General features: G+C 44.5%; 1 protein-coding gene across 1 annotated transcript; it reads left to right on the top strand.

Annotated features, from left to right (window-relative positions):
- Nucleotides 1-480: 480 nt before the first annotated feature.
- LOC129858425 (regulator of cell cycle RGCC-like) lies at nucleotides 481-10,417 on the top strand. The gene is made up of 5 exons (XM_055927638.1): nucleotides 481-669; nucleotides 947-1,132; nucleotides 1,712-1,792; nucleotides 4,973-5,035; nucleotides 8,488-10,417. Exons 1-5 carry the CDS (start codon nucleotides 627-629, stop codon nucleotides 8,493-8,495), a joined length of 381 nt encoding a protein of 126 aa, XP_055783613.1. The 5' UTR covers nucleotides 481-626; the 3' UTR covers nucleotides 8,496-10,417.
- Nucleotides 10,418-18,447: the final 8,030 nt, after the last annotated feature.

Below are 18,447 nucleotides of genomic sequence, written 5' to 3'. Positions count from 1 at the left end.
GGTGTGTCCAAACATTTGACAGTTACTGTAGTTTGGGGTTAATTTTCAAAAATAATGATAAAACTAACTTCATGATTAGGATTTTACGGTGAGGTAATGTTAATAAAGATGATTTCCTTGGAAACAGTAGTAGGACAGACAGATTGGCTGTTTATAATAGATAATAGGCAACAGTAGGCCTACAATTTACTACATAATGGTTGAAATCATAGAGAAAATGTTTTTGCAAAATCTCATCATTCCATTCGTCAATTTCCTTTAAACTCTAGACTGAATTGGCAGCATCGAGAGGATTTCTGTGACGCATGGAAAACCTATCAGAAAAATGTCTCCGAGTTGCATAAGACTCTATTTTGGGGTTTCTGAGACTGTTCCGTTCATTCGTTCACGTTTGTTTTTTCCCTCGCCCTTTACTGTTACTTTCGAGACGCCCACTCACTACTGTAACCACAGAAGCCGCGCACGCAGTGATCTGATTGGGTGCTGCAGAGCGCGTCTTTTCCAGTTGTGAGTAGAGTCTAAGGAGGCTTTATAAACAGAAGACCCCATGTGTGGACTTGAAACTTGACTTCTTGAACAGTTGAAGTATTCTATTAGTCATCGACGCATTATTCCCGCTTTTCAGAATGTCTACAGAAAACTTCAGAATGCCCACAGACAACTTTTCAGGTGGGTTCTGAGTGTTGGCTGGATTTGACATTTTTATCATTAGGCTATTGATTATTGCAGCGTTTTTTTCTTGCATTTTAGTCCTGCTGTTGTAGATTTTTTAATGTGGATTGATTTCAAATAGCCAGATTCTGTTTGGTATCGGTTATTTCGTTTTTGATGTTAATCACTTTAGGCCTATTATTAATAGGCTAATTAAAATACATGTGTAAAGTAATTATATTCAATCACGAATTGAATTATTCTCACTCTAACTTAAACCGAAATCCCCTATCAGACTTGGAGCTGGAGCTAACTGATCTGCTCCAGGAGTTCGCTGACGTGGTTGAGGAGTTGAGAGAGCCTTCACAAAGCGTCCCGTACGCATACGAGCGGCTCCTGTCTGATGCCAAACGGCGCACCGGGCTAGGGGACGACGGCTCAGTGGTCAGCGACAGCGGCGTTGAGGACAATAGTGACTGCAGTGAGTAGCCTTTAGGTCTAAACCTTTAAGGTCGTTGTTGTGTGTCCATTACATACGTGGAGGAGGGCGCGTGGTGTTTATGCTAAACGGTGACTCAGATGTAGTATAGCGGGAGAATACGCATGTCTCGGCTCATGAACATGCATCAACTTTACATTAAAATAGAGTAACATGAAAATATAGTGTAACATGAAAATAGAGAGTAACATGAGAATAGAGAGTAACATGAGAATAGAGAGTAACATGAAAATAGAAAGTAACATCATTTCAACTAATGCACGTTTGCTCCATTATATGGAATGGATGTGCATGACTGTCTGTGGATGAAGGGTTGCATTAGCTTATTTAACAAATCATTCAATCTGAAAGTTAATTACAACATTAGCTGTCAGAATGGCCCTTTGTAGCTCAGTCGGTAGAGCATGGAGCTTGCAATGCTGGGATTGTGGGTTACTGGGACCACCCATACCTAAATAATGTATGTATCCAATACTGTAAGTTGCTTTGCATAAAAGTGTCAACTAGATGGCATATATTAGTTGTGTCATATGGTCTAACCTTGTCTGTCCCTTCCTCCAGGCAGTGAGGTGTCTCTGGGTAACAGTTGGAACACCAGTGAAGAAGAGCTCCACACTGCAGGCATACCAGTGATGCCCAAAGGTAGTGAGAACTGTACCACTACATCCCAACCCATCAGTTGACCATCTAAACTAGCTCTGAGCTATCTGACCAGTTAGAGTCATATTAGCACAGTATTTCCTGGTTCTCAAGTACCTCCAACAGTACACATTTAGTCAACTAATTATCACGCCCTCAATGAGTTGAATGAGGTGTGTTTGTCAAGAGCTACAATGAAACGGTGTCCTGTTGGGGATACTGGAGGACCAGGGATGGGAAATACTGTAGTAGGAGTCCAGTCAATATCACTTTTACACAGACAATTAGTGCATTACCATCGATCACCATTGAATTGAGTTTAGACAACAAAGCTGGGCTGCTGTGCTTCTACAGCCTGTCTCCTGCAGGGCTATTGAGCCTCATCTGGGGGTGGTGGAGTTGGGGTTTATGGTTGGTACAGGTGTGTGGTGGGGGTTTATGGTTGGTACAGGTGTGTGATGGGGGTTTAGGGTTGCTATAGGTGTGTGATGGGGGTTTAGGGTTGCTATAGGTGTGTGATGGGGGTTTAGGGTTGCTATAGGTGTGTGATGGGGGTTTAGGGTTGCTATAGGTGTGTGGTGGGGGTTTATAGGGTTGCTATAGGTGTGTGATGGGGGTTTAGGGTTGCTATAGGTGTGTGATGGGGGTTTAGGGTTGCTATAGGTGTGTGATGGGGGTTTATAGGGTTGCTATAGGTGTGTGGTGGGGGTTTATAGGGTTGCTATAGGTGTGTGATGGGGGTTTAGGGTTGCTATAGCTGTGTCGTGGGGTTTAGGGTTGCTATAGGTGTGTGGTGGGGATTTAGGGTTGCTATAGGTGTGTGATGGGGGTTTAGGGTTGCTATAGGTGTGTGATGGGGGTTTAGGGTTGCTATAGGTGTGTGATGGGGGTTTAGGGTTGCTATAGGTGTGTCGTGGGGGTTTAGGGTTGCTATAGGTGTGTGGTGGGGGTTTAGGGTTGCTATAGGTGTGTGATGGGGATTTAGGGTTGCTATAGGTGTGTGGTGGGGGTTTATAGGGTTGCTATAGGTGTGTGGTGGGGGTTTATAGGGTTGCTATAGGTGTGTGATGGGGGTTTAGGGTTGCTATAGGTGTGTGATGGGGGGTTTAGGGTTGCTATAGGAGTGTGATGGGGGTTTAGGGTTGCTATAGGAGTGTGATGGGGGTTTAGGGTTGCTATAGGTGTGATGGGGGGTTTAGGGTTGCTATAGGTGTGTGATGGGGGTTTAGGGTTGCTATAGGTGTGATGGGGGGTTTAGGGTTGCTATAGGTGTGTGATGGGGGTTTAGGGTTGCTATAGGTGTGTGATGGGGGTTTAGGGTTGCTATAGGTGTGTGATGGGGGGTTTAGGGTTGCTATAGGTGTGTGATTGGGGTTTAGGGTTGCTATAGGTGTGTGGTGGGGGTTTATAGGGTTGCTATAGGTGTGTGATGGGGGTTTAGGGTTGCTATAGGTGTGTGGTGGGGGTTTATAGGGTTGCTATAGGTGTGTGATGGGGGTTTAGGGTTGCTATAGGTGTGTGATGGGGGGTTTAGGGTTGCTATAGGTGTGTGATGGGGGGTTTAGGGTTGCTATAGGTGTGATGGGGGGTTAGGGTTGCTATAGGTGTGTGATGGGGTTTAGGGTTGCTATAGGTGTGATGGGGGTTTAGGGTTGCTATAGGTGTGTGGTGGGGGTTTAGGGTTGCTATAGGTGTGTGGTGGGGGTTTAGGGTTGCTATAGGTGTGTGATGGGGGGTTTAGGGTTGCTATAGGTGTGTGATGGGGGGTTTAGGGTTGCTATAGGTGTGTGATGGGGGTTTAGGGTTGCTATAGGTGTGTGATGGGGGGTTTAGGGTTGCTATAGGTGTGTGATGGGGGTTTAGGGTTGCTATAGGTGTGTGATGGGGGTTTAGGGTTGCTATAGGTGTGTGATGGGGGTTTAGGGTTGCTATAGGTGTGTGATGGGGGTTTAGGGTTGCTATAGGAGTGTGATGGGGGTTTAGGGTTGCTATAGGTGTGTCGTGGGGGTTTAGGGTTGCTATAGGTGTGTGATGGGAGGTTTAGGGTTGCTATAGGTGTGTCGTGGGGGTTTAGGGTTGCTATAGGTGTGTGATGGGGGGGTTTAGGGTTGCTATAGGTGTGTGATGGGGGTTTAGGGTTGCTATAGGTGTGTGATGGGGGGGTTTAGGGTTGCTATAGGTGTGTGATGGGGGTTTAGGGTTGCTATAGGTGTGTGGTGGGGGGTTTAGGGTTGCTATAGGTGTGTGATGGGGGTTTAGGGTTGCTATAGGTGTGTGATGGGGGTTTAGGGTTGCTATAGGTGTGTGATGGGGGTTTAGGGTTGCTATAGGTGTGTGATGGGGGGTTTAGGGTTGCTATAGGTGTGTGATGGGGGTTAGGGTTGCTATAGGTGTGTGATGGGGGTTTGGTTTGAGGGGAGGAGAGAGTGGTTTGAGGGGAGGAGAGAGTGGTTTGAGGGGAGGAGAGAGTGGTTGGGGGGAGGTAGAAGCAGCTGTGTGTGGCTGGGTGAAAGAGTCCACATTGTCTAATGTAGATGAAGGAATAATGTTAATGGAAGGACCACAGAGTGCTGGTTGAGGGGCACCAGTCTGTCTGTCTCCATTATACTGGCGCACATTGCACTACTTAAGACATACATTAGACATGCATAACACTACTTAAGACATACATTAGACATACATAACACTACTTAAGACATACATAGCATTACATAAAGCATTCATAAGCCATACATAAGCTAAATATAACACTGTAAGATCCATGTTGGTCAGTCTGAGATGTGCTGCAGGCGCCACACTGGCTCAGTGGAGTTTTACATTATGGGCTGTTTAATATGTGATTTTTATAAAGCCAGCTGAATAAGAGTCTGTGAATTTTATTTTCTATCTTGGTTAAACCAGGGGTTGTGTCCTGACTCCTTCATTGTGTTCCAAACGGTACCATTTTTCCTATATAGTCCACTACATTTAACCAGGGCCGATAGGGCTCTAGGGAATAGGGTGCCATTTGGGATGCAGATTCGTCTTCTATAATTCTGTGAGTTGGATCCCATTTCCTGCTCTGGTCCAAAGGAGGAAATGCCAGTGAACACAGAGCTGCTACTGCTGAATCTCTCCACAGAAATGTTCCTTTCAAGCACTCTCTTTTTCTCCTTTCTCACATGCTCTCCTTTTTGTCTGCAGCCAGAATGGGAGACACAGGAGACCTACAGAGATTCATCGACAGTTTGGACCGGGAACTTGCTGGTATGCAAACAAAACAAAAATTCAGCACAACCTGACAATGGCTTTATATCCCATTAGTCTAGTGTTTCAATCTCTTTATATCCCTTTAGTCTAGTGTTTCAATCTCTTTATATCTCTTTAGTCTAGTGTTTCTATGCCAGCTGAATCACAGCTCCCCTAGTGTCTATATGCAGTATCCAGCTGAATCACAGCTCCCCTAGTGTCTATATGCAGTATCCAGCTGAATCACAGCTCCCCTAGTGTCTATATGCAGTATCCAGCTGAATCACAGCTCCCCTAGTGTCTATATGCAGTATCCAGCTGAATCAGAGCTCCCCTAGTGTCTAAATGCAGTATCCAGCTGAATCAGAGCTCCCCTAGTGTCTATATGCAGTATCCAGCTGAATCAGAGCTCCCCTAGTGTCTAAATGCAGTATCCAGCTGAATTAGAGCTCCCCTAGTTTCTATATGCAGTATCCAGCTGAATCAGAGCTCCCCTAGTGTCTAAATGCAGTATCCAGCTGAATCACAGCTCCCCTAGTGTCTATATGCAGTATCCAGCTGAATCACAGCTCCCCTAGTGTCTATATGCAGTATCCAGCTGAATCAGAGCTCCCCTAGTGTCTATATGCAGTATCCAGCTGAATCAGAGCTCCCCTAGTGTCTATATGCAGTATCCAGCTGAATCAGAGCTCCCCTAGTGTCTAAATGCAGTATCCAGCTGAATCAGAGCTCCCCTGGTGTCTAAATGCAGTATCCAGCTGAATCACAGCTCCCCTAGTGTCTAAATGCAGTATCCAGCTGAATCAGAGCTCCCCTAGTGTCTAAATGCAGTATCCAGCTGAATCAGAGCTCCCCTAGTGTCTAAATGCAGTATCCAGCTGAATCACAGCTCCCCTAGTGTCTATATGCAGTATCCAGCTGAATCACAGCTCCCCTAGTGTCTAAATGCAGTATCCAGCGGAATCAGAGCTCCCCTAGTGTCTAAATGCAGTATCCAGCTGAATCAGAGCTCCCCTAGTGTCTATATGCAGTATCCAGCTGAATCACAGCTCCCCTAGTGTCTAAATGCAGTATCCAGCTGAATCACAGCTCCCCTAGTGTCTATATGCAGTATCCAGCTGAATCAGAGCTCCCCTAGTGTCTATATGCAGTATCCAGCTGAATCACAGCTCCCCTAGTGTCTATATGCAGTATCCAGCTGAATCAGAGCTCCCTAGTGTCTATATGCAGTTTCCAGCTGAATCAGAGCTCCCCTAGTGTCTATATGCAGTATCCAGCTGAATCAGAGCTCCCCTAGTGTCTATATGCAGTATCCAGCTGAATCAGAGCTCCCCTAGTGTCTAAATGCAGTATCCAGCTGAATCAGAGCTCCCCTAGTGTCTATATGCAGTATCCAGCTGAATCAGAGCTCCCTAGTGTCTATATGCAGTATCCAGCTGAATCAGAGCTCCCCTAGTGTCTATATGCAGTATCCAGCTGAATCAGAGCTCCCCTAGTGTCTATATGCAGTATCCAGCTGAATCAGAGCTCCCCTAGTGTCTAAATGCAGTATCCAGCTGAATCAGAGCTCCCCTAGTGTCTATATGCAGTATCCAGCTGAATCAGAGCTCCCCTAGTGTCTAAATGCAGTATCCAGCTGAATCAGAGCTCCCCTAGTGTCTATATGCAGTATCCAGCTGAATCAGAGCTCCCCTAGTGTCTAAATGCAGTATCCAGCTGAATCAGAGCTCCCCTAGTGTCTATATGCAGTATCCAGCTGAATCAGAGCTCCCCTAGTGTCTATATGCAGTATCCAGCTGAATCACAGCTCCCCTAGTGTCTAAATGCAGTATCCAGCTGAATCACAGCTCCCCTAGTGTCTATATGCAGTATCCAGATGAATCAGAGCTCCCCTAGTGTCTATATGCAGTATCCAGCTGAATCACAGCTCCCCTAGTGTCTAAATGCAGTATCCAGCTGAATCAGAGCTCCCCTAGTGTCTCTATGCAGTATCCAGCTGAATCAGAGCTCCCCTAGTGTCTATATGCAGTATGCAGCTGAATCACAGCTCCCCTAGTGTCTAAATGCAGTATCCAGCTGAATCAGAGCTCCCCTAGTGTCTAAATGCAGTATCCAGCTGAATCAGAGCTCCCCTAGTGTCTAAATGCAGTATCCAGCTGAATCAGAGCTCCCCTAGTGTCTAAATGCAGTATCCAGCTGAATCAGAGCTCCCCTAGTGTCTAAATGCAGTATCCAGCTGAATCACAGCTCCCCTAGTGTCTAAATGCAGTATCCAGCTGAATCACAGCTCCCCTAGTGTCTAAATGCAGTATCCAGCTGAATCACAGCTCCCCTAGTGTCTATATGCAGTATCCAGCTGAATCACAGCTCCCCTAGTGTCTATATGCAGTATCCAGCTGAATCACAGCTCCCCTAGTGTCTATATGCAGTATCCAGCTGAATCAGAGCTCCCCTAGTGTCTAAATGCAGTATCCAGCTGAATCAGAGCTCCCCTAGTGTCTATATGCAGTATAAAGCTGAATCACAGCTCCCCTAGTGTCTAAATGCAGTATCCAGCTGAATCACAGCTCCCCTAGTGTCTATATGCAGTATCCAGCTGAATCAGAGCTCCCCTAGTGTCTATATGCAGTATCCAGCTGAATCACAGCTTCCCTAGTGTCTATATGCAGTATCCAGCTGAATCAGAGCTCCCCTAGTGTCTATATGCAGTATCCAGCTGAATCAGAGCTCCCCTAGTGTCTATATGCAGTATCCAGCTGAATCAGAGCTCCCCTAGTGTCTATATGCAGTATCCAGCTGAATCAGAGCTCCCCTAGTGTCTATATGCAGTATCCAGCTGAATCAGAGCTCCCCTAGTGTCTAAATGCAGTATCCAGCTGAATCAGAGCTCCCCTAGTGACTATATGCAGTATCCAGCTGAATCAGAGCTCCCCTAGTGTCTATATGCAGTATCCAGCTGAATCAGAGCTCCCCTAGTGTCTATATGCAGTATCCAGCTGAATTAGAGCTCCCCTAGTGTCTATATGCAGTATCCAGCTGAATTAGAGCTCCCCTAGTGTCTAAATGCAGTATCCAGCTGAATCACAGCTCCCCTAGTGTCTATATGCAGTATCCAGCTGAATCACAGCTCCATGTCTGCAGGGTAGAGGCGGGCTATCTACACACCTTCCAGTGATAGTAGTCTATAGTACATGACTATCACTGATACCTTTATCAGCAGAGGCAGTGCTATTTCAGAGAACACACAGAGACGTAGACACACACACACACACACACACACACACACACACACACACACACACACACACACACACACACACACACACACACACACACACACACACACACACACACACACACACGTATTATCACTGGGCAAGAGACACAGATAAATGCTGTTCTCCATGAATCATAACTGCTCTCGGCATCTGTACCTGGCTGCTGCATGCTAATGACAGTCTGTTTGACAGATATGTGAACGGAAAGCGACGGAGAGATGTAGAGGGAGAGAGACGGAGAGAGAGACGGAGAGAGAGAGACGGAGAGCTGCTGAGACCACGTGGAGAGAGAGACGGAGAGAGAGACGGAGAGAGAGACGGAGAGAGAGACGGAGAGAGAGAGATGGAGAGCTGCTGAGACCACGTGGAGAGAGAGACGGAGAGAGAGACGGAGAGAGAGACGGAGAGAGAGACGGAGAGAGAGACGGAGAGAGAGAGACGGAGAGCTGCTGAGACCACGTGGAGAGAGAGACGGAGAGAGAGACGGAGAGAGAGACGGAGAGAGAGAGACGGAGAGCTGCTGAGACCACGTGGAGAGAGAGACGGAGAGAGAGACGGAGAGAGAGACGGAGAGAGAGACGGAGAGAGAGAGATGGAGAGCTGCTGAGACCACGTGGAGAGAGAGACGGAGAGAGAGAAGAGAGAACAAGTTGCATGGATGGCTACTGCTGAACAAACACATCCATACACACACACACACACACACACACACACACACACACACACACACACACACACACACACACACACACACACACACACACACACACACACACACACACACACACACACACACACACACACACACACACACACACACACACACACAGCACAGTTCTGTCCTGTTGTGTTCAGAGAAAGCCAGCTCTCTCCTGGCACCTCTGGGGAAAAAAGGTTAAACATGAGGAATTAAAAGAGCATCATGTTCAAATATCTAGAACAGCACTGGACCTGAGGTGGTAGACTATATCCCTTCCCTCAGACTGGTGACGTATTCACACCTAAATCAAACTGTTTTATAGTCAACGTGTCTCTCTTCAACAGGAGAACGTGTCTCTCGTCAACAGGAGAACGTGTCTCTCTTCAACAGGAGAACGTGTCTCTCTTCAACAGGAGAACGTGTCTCTCTTCAACAGGAGAACGTGTCTCTCTTCAACAGGAGAACGTGTCTCTCTTCAACAGGAGAACGTGTCTCTCTTCAACAGGAGAACGTGTCTCTCTTCAACAGGAGAACGTGTTTCTCTTCAACAGGAGAACGTGTCTCTCTTCAACAGGAGAACGTGTCTCTCTTCAACAGGAGAACGTGTCTCTCTTCAACAGGAGAACGTGTCTCTCTTCAACAGGAGAACGTGTCTCTCTTCAACAGGAGAACGTGTCTCTCTTCAACAGGAGAACGTGTCTCTCTTCAACAGGAGAACGTGTTTCTCTTCAACAGGAGAACGTGTCTCTCGTCAACAGGAGAACGTGTCTCTCTTCAACAGGAGAATGTGTCTCTCGTCAACAGGAGAACGTGTCTCTCTTCAACAGGAGAACGTGTCTCTCTTCAACAGGAGAACGTGTCTCTCTTCAACAGGAGAACGTGTCTCTCTTCAACAGGAGAACGTGTCTCTCTTCAACAGGAGAACGTGTCTCTCTTCAACAGGAGAACGTGTCTCTCTTCAACAGGAGAACGTGTCTCTCTTCAACAGGAGAACGTGTCTCTCTTCAACAGGAGAACGTGTCTCTCTTCAACAGGAGAACATGTCTCTCTTCAACAGGAGAACGTGTCTCTCTTCAACAGGAGAACATGAATGGGTGCCATTTCATATGCAGATATGAAGGAAGCAAATCAGTGGGGGGGAGGCAGTAGAGACTCTACAGTATCTTGTGATTAGTAAGTGTTTAAGCCAACCTGCTGTTTCCTGATGGAAGGCCTTATAATAGTGAAACCCATTGTTATCACAACCCAATGTGTTGGAACCTCCCCATGTACAGTAATTGTAAAAATGCTACGTTTTATATTGTAAAGTGCAAAGCGATGTACAGTATTATATTACCTACACTACAAACAGACCAGTCCCTAACCTGATGATAATGATTTTTGTACAGAGGAATGCACAGATGAATAAAGATAATAATAATAAAAAAATGTTTGCTCTCTTTTTGAGTTATTTCAATATAAATAAATAGTCTAGAAGCATAGAGTAAGTGATATTAATGATAACACATGCTATCAATGATATCACATGATATGAATAATGATACTATTGGATTGGATTTAAATAGCACTTTTCCCAACTTCTCAAAACCATTTACATTGTTTTGGGGGGGGGGGGGGGCATCAGCTATGTCACCGAGGAGATATGAGTGAATATGTTGAATTGATCAAACATTTAGGAAAATAAGAGGATGAACAGTATAAAAGCGGTTACGTACGCCTTTTAGAGGAGGGAACACAACCCCCTGATGCTTTCCTCTCCATGGGGAGTTGAGATGTATGTGATCGTAGGCTCCGGGAGGGACGGCAGATGCAGAGGAAAATACCTTATACAGGGAATTTATTCTTTCTTAACACGGTAAAGTGAGGAAAAGGGGCTGGACGGAATCAAAGTAAAGAAAGTAAAAATTAAAGAGTCCTCCTACCTTCCATGCCTACCCACTGCTTGCCTAACTTTTAGCAGCACCTGGCGCGCTAACCAAAATACAGGGGGTGGTCCGCCCAGGTCTTACCTAGTGTGCATAGACATTAAATATGGCGGGTGATGTACGCCCGCAGGCCTCTTGCCTAAACACTCCCAAGGTGCGTTCCTCTCCCCCCACTGGGAACAAATGAAACAGAATAATTACCAATACTTTAAGTGAAACATTTCTTTAACCAAAAACACCAAGTCCTATTGACATACACATACCTCTGAAGGAGTGGCTACAAAATAATATTAACAAACTTTCACTGACCAACAACCAACATAGGCCATTAAAAGAAGCTGTCTTCCTGACAAAGGAACACTGGCTTTTATCAAGCTGGAGAAGGAGTTGGTAATTGAAGAGCCAGCTGTATCCCCTGACGAGAGGGAGGGGTCAGAGCTCCAATCAGTGGGGCCCACCAATCAGCTGCTTGAAGATTCGCGATGTCATTTCCCGAATATACACATACATACAAACCCACAACAACACAGAAACTGGGGAACGTAACAAAAACCAACAAAGAAAATGGTTGACTGCTGGCTTCTACCTTCGCTTTTAGTCTTATTTACTGCCAGTGCTACTCCTACAACTGCCTGTGCCTTCACTTCCTGTTGTCTCCACTTCCTGTACGACTCCTCTGATTGGTTGGCAGAAGTGAAACTCCAAACACAATCAGGAAACACACATCTATCCCTGGCACTGCTCGGAGACAGTTAAAGATCGGAAGTGCGTCAGTAGAGTTGAAGGCATAACAATAGTGATTTAGTCTATGTTTTTCATTACATTAGCTGTATGACTCAGTAGTAGGCTACATTAGCTGTATGATGCAGTAATACTGTAGGCTACATTATCTGTATGATGCGGTATTAGGCTACATTAGCTGTATGACGCAGTAATAGGCTACATTAGCTGTATGATGCAGTAGTAGGCCACATTAGCTGTATGACGCAGTAATAGGCTACATTAGCTGTATGACGCAGTAATAGGCTACATTAGCTGTATGATGCGGTAGTAGGCTACATTAGCTGTATGATGCAGTTATACTGTAGGCTACATTATCTGTATGATGCGGTATTAGGCTACATTAGTTGTATGACTCAGTATAGGCTACATTAGCTGTATGATGCGGTAGTAGGCTACATTAGCTGTATGACACGGTAATATTGTAGGCTACATTAGCTGTATGACTCGGTAGGAGGCTATATTAGCTGTATGACTCGGTAGGAGGCTACATTAGCTGTATGACGCAGTAGTAGGCTACATTAACTGTATGATGCAGTAGTAGGCTACATTAACTGTATGACGCACTAATATTGTAGGCTACATTAGCTGTATGACGCAGTAGTAGGCTACAGTAACTGTATGATGCAGTAGTAGACTACATTAGCTGTATGACGCAGTAATAGGCTACATTAGCTGTATGACACACTAATATTGTAGGCTACATTAGCTGTATGACGCAGTAATAGGCTACATTAGCTGTATGACGCAGTAGTAGGCTACATTAGCTGTATGACGCAGTAGTAGGCTACATTAGCTGTATGACGCAGTAATAGGCTACATTAGCTGTATGACGCAGTAGTAGGCTACATTAGCTGTATGATGCGGTAGTAGGCTACATTAGCTGTATGATGCAGTTATACTGTAGGCTACATTATCTGTATGATGCGGTATTAGGCTACATTAGTTGTATGACTCAGTATAGGCTACATTAGCTGTATGATGCGGTAGTAGGCTACATTAGCTGTATGACACAGTAATATTGTAGGCTACATTAGCTGTATGACTCGGTAGGAGGCTATATTAGCTGTATGACTCGGTAGGAGGCTACATTAGCTGTATGACGCAGTAGTAGGCTACATTAACTGTATGATGCAGTAGTAGGCTACATTAACTGTATGACGCACTAATATTGTAGGCTACATTAGCTGTATGACGCAGTAGTAGGCTACAGTAACTGTATGATGCAGTAGTAGACTACATTAGCTGTATGACGCAGTAATAGGCTACATTAGCTGTATGACACACTAATATTGTAGGCTACATTAGCTGTATGACGCAGTAATAGGCTACATTAGCTGTATGACGCAGTAGTAGGCTACATTAGCTGTATGACGCAGTAGTAGGCTACATTAGCTGTATGACGCAGTAATAGGCTACATTAACTGTATGACGCAGTAGTAGGCTACATTAGCTGTATGACGCAGTAGTAGGCTACATTAGCTGTATGACGCAGTAGTAGGCTACATTAGCTGTATGACGCAGTAATAGGCTACATTAACTGTATGACGCAGTACTAGGCTACATTAGCTGTATGTTAGAGTACATTAGATCCACCAAATGTACAGAGCGAGGAGGGGTTGTTTATTGTGCTTATGCTGAACCTATAGTACTGGTACATACTGAACTGTTAGATCACCTTCCTTTAGCTTTTCCATTGCATCATGGGTTATGTTCACAGTAAGAAGGCTTCCCCCTAAAGGAAGGGACGGCAGGACATTCTAAACATTATGTTCTCTGTGTGTTTATGGTTCATTTAAGACACTTTGTCCTGGGAGGGACTTCTGAACGCTTGCCAACACTACTCAACCCCACCTGACCACAACAAGATTTAGCACTTGAGAGAGTAGTGTGTGTGTGTGTGTGTGTGGAGGGGGAGCAGACACAGGCAAAGTGGGAGGTGAGAGAGAAATAGAGAGAGAAACGCCAAAACAATAGTCACCAATAGAGGAGAGTGTCCCTGTCCCCGAGCTGCCTGTCTGCTCCAGCCAGATAAAGGAGATGTGCTGACTGATTGAGGCCACAGCTGCGCAGGGAGGACAAACCTGGGTTGTAGCCAAAATGGCACCCTATTCTCTATATAGTACACTACTTCTGACTAGGCCCATAGGTATCTGGTCAAAGTAGTGCACTATGTAGGGTATAGGGTACCATTTAGGACATAGCCCAGGGAGAATACTATTGTTTTACCAGGTAGCGGTGTAGCTAACATGCTAACCCCAAATTTGGCCTGGCATCAACACTGGAGATTGTCTGGAACTTCCCGTTGAAGTTTGGGTTTTAGGACTGATGAGGCAGTTTCCTGTACAGGGTGGTGTCGGGGTGAGAGCCATCTAAAAAGGAAGAGTCACAATGAGGAGGGAAACAATGCAGTCAGGTGTCAGGTTCAGATTGAAACTGAAAGGGCTGTGGCTTGGCCCTTCTCACTTCACTATTCCCAAAATTGTGTCAGCGATTACTTCAGCATTACATTTTGTTTTGTCACTAGTTATTCTCAATGGGGATACCCCACTGTGTGACAATAGATTTCTCAAAGAGCATATGAGGAGAAATGCACATCAAATGTTCATTAGCGAGCTGGGCCAGATAAAATGAATAACAGGCAAATAAAAACGGTGTGCACAATCATATACCGTGTCTTGCTATGTCTTGGGAGGATGTGAGAGTGGAGGACCAACATGACTTTATCCCAATCACATCTCCACTCCCTATCTCTATCTGTGTCAGAAACCATCGGTGCTCACCTGCAGTGATCTGTGTTATAGTATCGTTGCATTAGCAACATCACTCTGTTGTCTGCTGGCAGTGTAGTTATCATGATCAACTCCCAGAGAATGACCTTCAATATGATGCGAACGTAATGGATTACATTCATCAAGTAAGGCTGCCCCGTGTTGTCTCCATGCTAATTGGTCTCCTTGGACTGTTTGTAGGTGATGATTGGCTGTCTGTGAAAGTCAAGGGTCATATCATCTATGGTTCACTCTGTTCATCTAAATGACAGAGAGTAATGAGAGTAGAGAGTCAGTCTACTAGACAGTCAGTTGAAATGAATTGAATTGATGTTAGCGTCAAACCCACAGTGTTGGGGAAGCTACTCTGAAAATATAGTTTACCAAGCTAACAATTACTTTACACTGGAAGAAGTTAAGATACACTAAAGCTACCCTTAAGAAAAACATTAAAGCTACCCTTAAGAAAAATATAGTTTACTTAACTAAAGTTACTTTGGAAAAAGTTGTGCACTAACTAGCATCCAAACTACTTCATGAAAAATTCAAATATCTAAATCTGAAATGTGATAGACTACAAATTGCAAGAATAGATCACTCGGGAGTCAGATGTTAACAGAATGTGTCATTTGACCTTTTTCACAGAAAAAGTATGTTTCAAGTGAGAATTAGGCAGGTCTGATGCATAGTAATAAAATAAGTATGAAAAGTATTGCTTAGTTCACCCATATTATCTTTTCATTTTGCTAGAAAAGTAGTGTGTAGTTCCAGTAGTTAGCTACACCGCTACATGGTAAAACAGTAGTGTGTAGTTCCAGTAGTTAGCTACACCGCTACATGGTAAAACAGTAGTGTGTAGTTCCAGTAGTTAGCTACACCGCTACATGGTAAAACAGTAGTGTGTAGTTCCAGTAGTTAGCTACACCGCTACATGGTAAAACAGTAGTGTGTAGTTCCAGTAGTTAGCTACACCGCTACATGGTAAAACAGTAGTGTGTAGTTCCAGTAGTTAGCTACACCGCTACATGGTAAAACAGTAGTGTGTAGTTCCAGTAGTTAGCTACACCGCTACATGGTAAAACAGTAGTGTAGTTCCAGTAGTTAGCTACACCGCTACATTGTAAAACAGTAGTGTGTAGTTCCAGTAGTTAGCTACACCGCTACATGGTAAAACAGTAATGTGTAGTTCCAGTAGTTAGCTACACCGCTACATGAGAAAAAGTTAGCAACTACTCAAAACACTACCTAGATTTGAATTTAGTTAAACTACCACCAATCTACTGCAAAATGTAGTAAAATTACTAGTTGAACTATATGTAGTTCACTACTCCCCAACACTGCAAACCCAACAGGGCTGATACAAGTGAAAAGAGAGAGATAGACAGGCCTTCCACAGTAGTACTAAACACACAGTAATACAAAGTTACACAAAGATACAGGAACATTACCGGTAGGTGAATTTAGGTTGTTTACTTTTAACGTGCACATGACCTAATAAAGATAAAATATCCTTCAGTAAAACACTGCCCCTTTTCATAATACATTCCCCAAATAACCAATAGAAGCGTAGCTGAGAGGAGAGAAGAAATTGGGGACTGGGGAGAATACCAGACATAGTAAACTACAGAACAGTATGCCTAGGACGCAGTGTCCTGTCTGCCATCTGGGTCGTTCCAACTCAAAAAGCACAAGTAAGAGGATTTTGACACCCACCATCTCAGATTATCTTGTTGAAATATAATTTGATCTCTGAGAAATTAAGCTAATTGATTGTACCCATACTGGCCATTTTAATTGATAAGATTGAGATAATATTCAATAAATATAGTGCCTAACATCAATGAGTAATGTATTAAATGTCACTCAAGCCTGTATACAATACAGGCTATGTTTGATACTACTTATCAAACATAGAGTATTGCTATTGTATACTGGTTGATAGGGTGGGATTGGCATGGGGTGTGGGGGTCAGTGGGTGACATTTGACAATTTCTTTGGGATTCCTCATGTCTTACTCATTGGTAGGAAAATATTTGGCCCAAATTGGATGTTAGTTGCTATATTTATTGAATACTATATTAATCCTGTACATTAAAATGGCCAATTCGGGTGTGAATCGATTAATTTAATTTCTCTGAAATTAAATGTAATTTCAACAAAAGAATGTTTCAGGAATGCCATTTCAGAACAATCTGAGATGACGGGTGCCATGGCTTGCTGAAATGACATATAAACTCATCTGTTTAAATGAGAGCTGAACAGTGGCGCTCTCTTGGGATCTGCCATAATGGTCTCAGCTAACAAAGCTCTCACATGGGATCAGACTGTGGCTGAGTTCCAAATGGCAAGCTATTCCCTATATAGTACATCACTTTTTCATAGGGCACTGGTTAAAAATAGTGCACTACATAGGGAACAGCGTGCCATTTGGGACACTGGGAGACTGTTTCCCCCAGCTGGAATCACACGGCCTGCTTGGGAGAGAGTTACATAATAGAACTGACAGAGTGAGCTCCAGAGTTCCAGAATGCTCCAGAGTTCCAGAATGCTCCAGAGTTCCAGAACGCTCCAGAGTTCCAGAACGCTCCAGAGTTCCAGAATGCTCCAGTTCCAGAACGCTCCAGAGTTCCAGAACGCTCCAGAGTTCCAGAACACTCCAGAGTTCCAGAATGCTCTAGAGTTCCAGAATGCTCCAGAGTTCCAGGTTCTGCCTCAGTGATCTGTTGTAGCTGGAGAGCTGAGGGCTGAAGGGTCACATAGAGATGATAAAGGAGAACTTGACCCCAGAAATATAACACTTGTGTGATGTCATAATATGAGATCCTTTTTGTGTAGAAAAGATATCGGGAGATAGTCTTTTCATAGCTTCATATGATGAGGACCTCACATGATTTTTCTATTGTTTTTAATTAGGTGACAAATTTAATGTCACATTCAAGGTTAAAACCGTTCCTTTTACACCATTGAAGTGAACTGTAAGATTGATTGTTAGGGACATAACCCACTTTAGAAGAACTTGCATATTCCCTTTTAAAATGTAACAATATCTGTCAAAAGCAACGAATGAAAAGAATGCAGTCATGATCCACACTTCTTATTTTATTTGAGGTACTTTGACCTCTTTTTCTCCCCAAATGGTAGTTACAGTCTTGTCCCATCGCTGCAACTCCCGTACGGACTTGGGAGAGGCGAAGGTTGAGAGCCATGCGTCCCCCGAAACATGACCCCGCCAAGCCGGACTACTTCTTGACATACTGCTCGCTTAACCCCGGAGCCAGCCGCACCAATGTGTTGGAGGAAACACCATACAACTGGCAACCGTGTCAGCGTGCATGCGGAGTCGCTAGAGCGCGATGGGACAATGACATCCTGGCCGGCCAAACTCTCCCCTAACCCGGAGGACCTGGCCAATTGACGCCGCCTCATGGGTCTCCTGGTCGCGGATGGCTGCATCACAGCCCGGGATCAAACCCATATTTGTAGTGATGCCGCTAGCACTGCGATGCAATGCCTTTAAACTGCTGCGCCACTCGGGAGGCCTGTGAGCCACCCTTCTGGGAGAAAAACAGACACAGATTTCCTTTAACATTCCCATGGTCAACACCACACGGCACATCACCATAGGGAACACAGGAAATCCTCTTGCTTTCTATTTCTATGTAAAATGCTACCTGGTCCTGCTATTTCCTGCTGAGCTTTGTGTCTCAGTCTACATCCTGTTGTGTATGAAAGGAAACCATTGGAATTTTTCTCAAAGATATTCATTTCAATGGAATGTGAATGACTTCTCCCTCTACCAACTTCCAATGAGGCATTACTTCATTGGTGACTTTGACTTTTTTGACACCATACTCTAACTTTCCACCAATGAAAATAATTAATAGAATTGCATTAATCTCTTTGCAGACTGAACATTTGTTCTGAAGTTTTTTGACACCATACATTACGGTACTTTCCCCTTATTTCTATCGAGCAT

The sequence above is a fragment of the Salvelinus fontinalis genome, chromosome 6, assembly GCF_029448725.1.
Source record: "Salvelinus fontinalis isolate EN_2023a chromosome 6, ASM2944872v1, whole genome shotgun sequence".
NCBI lineage: Eukaryota > Metazoa > Chordata > Actinopteri > Salmoniformes > Salmonidae > Salvelinus > Salvelinus fontinalis.
This window is presented reverse-complemented; position numbering and strand designations above follow the sequence as displayed.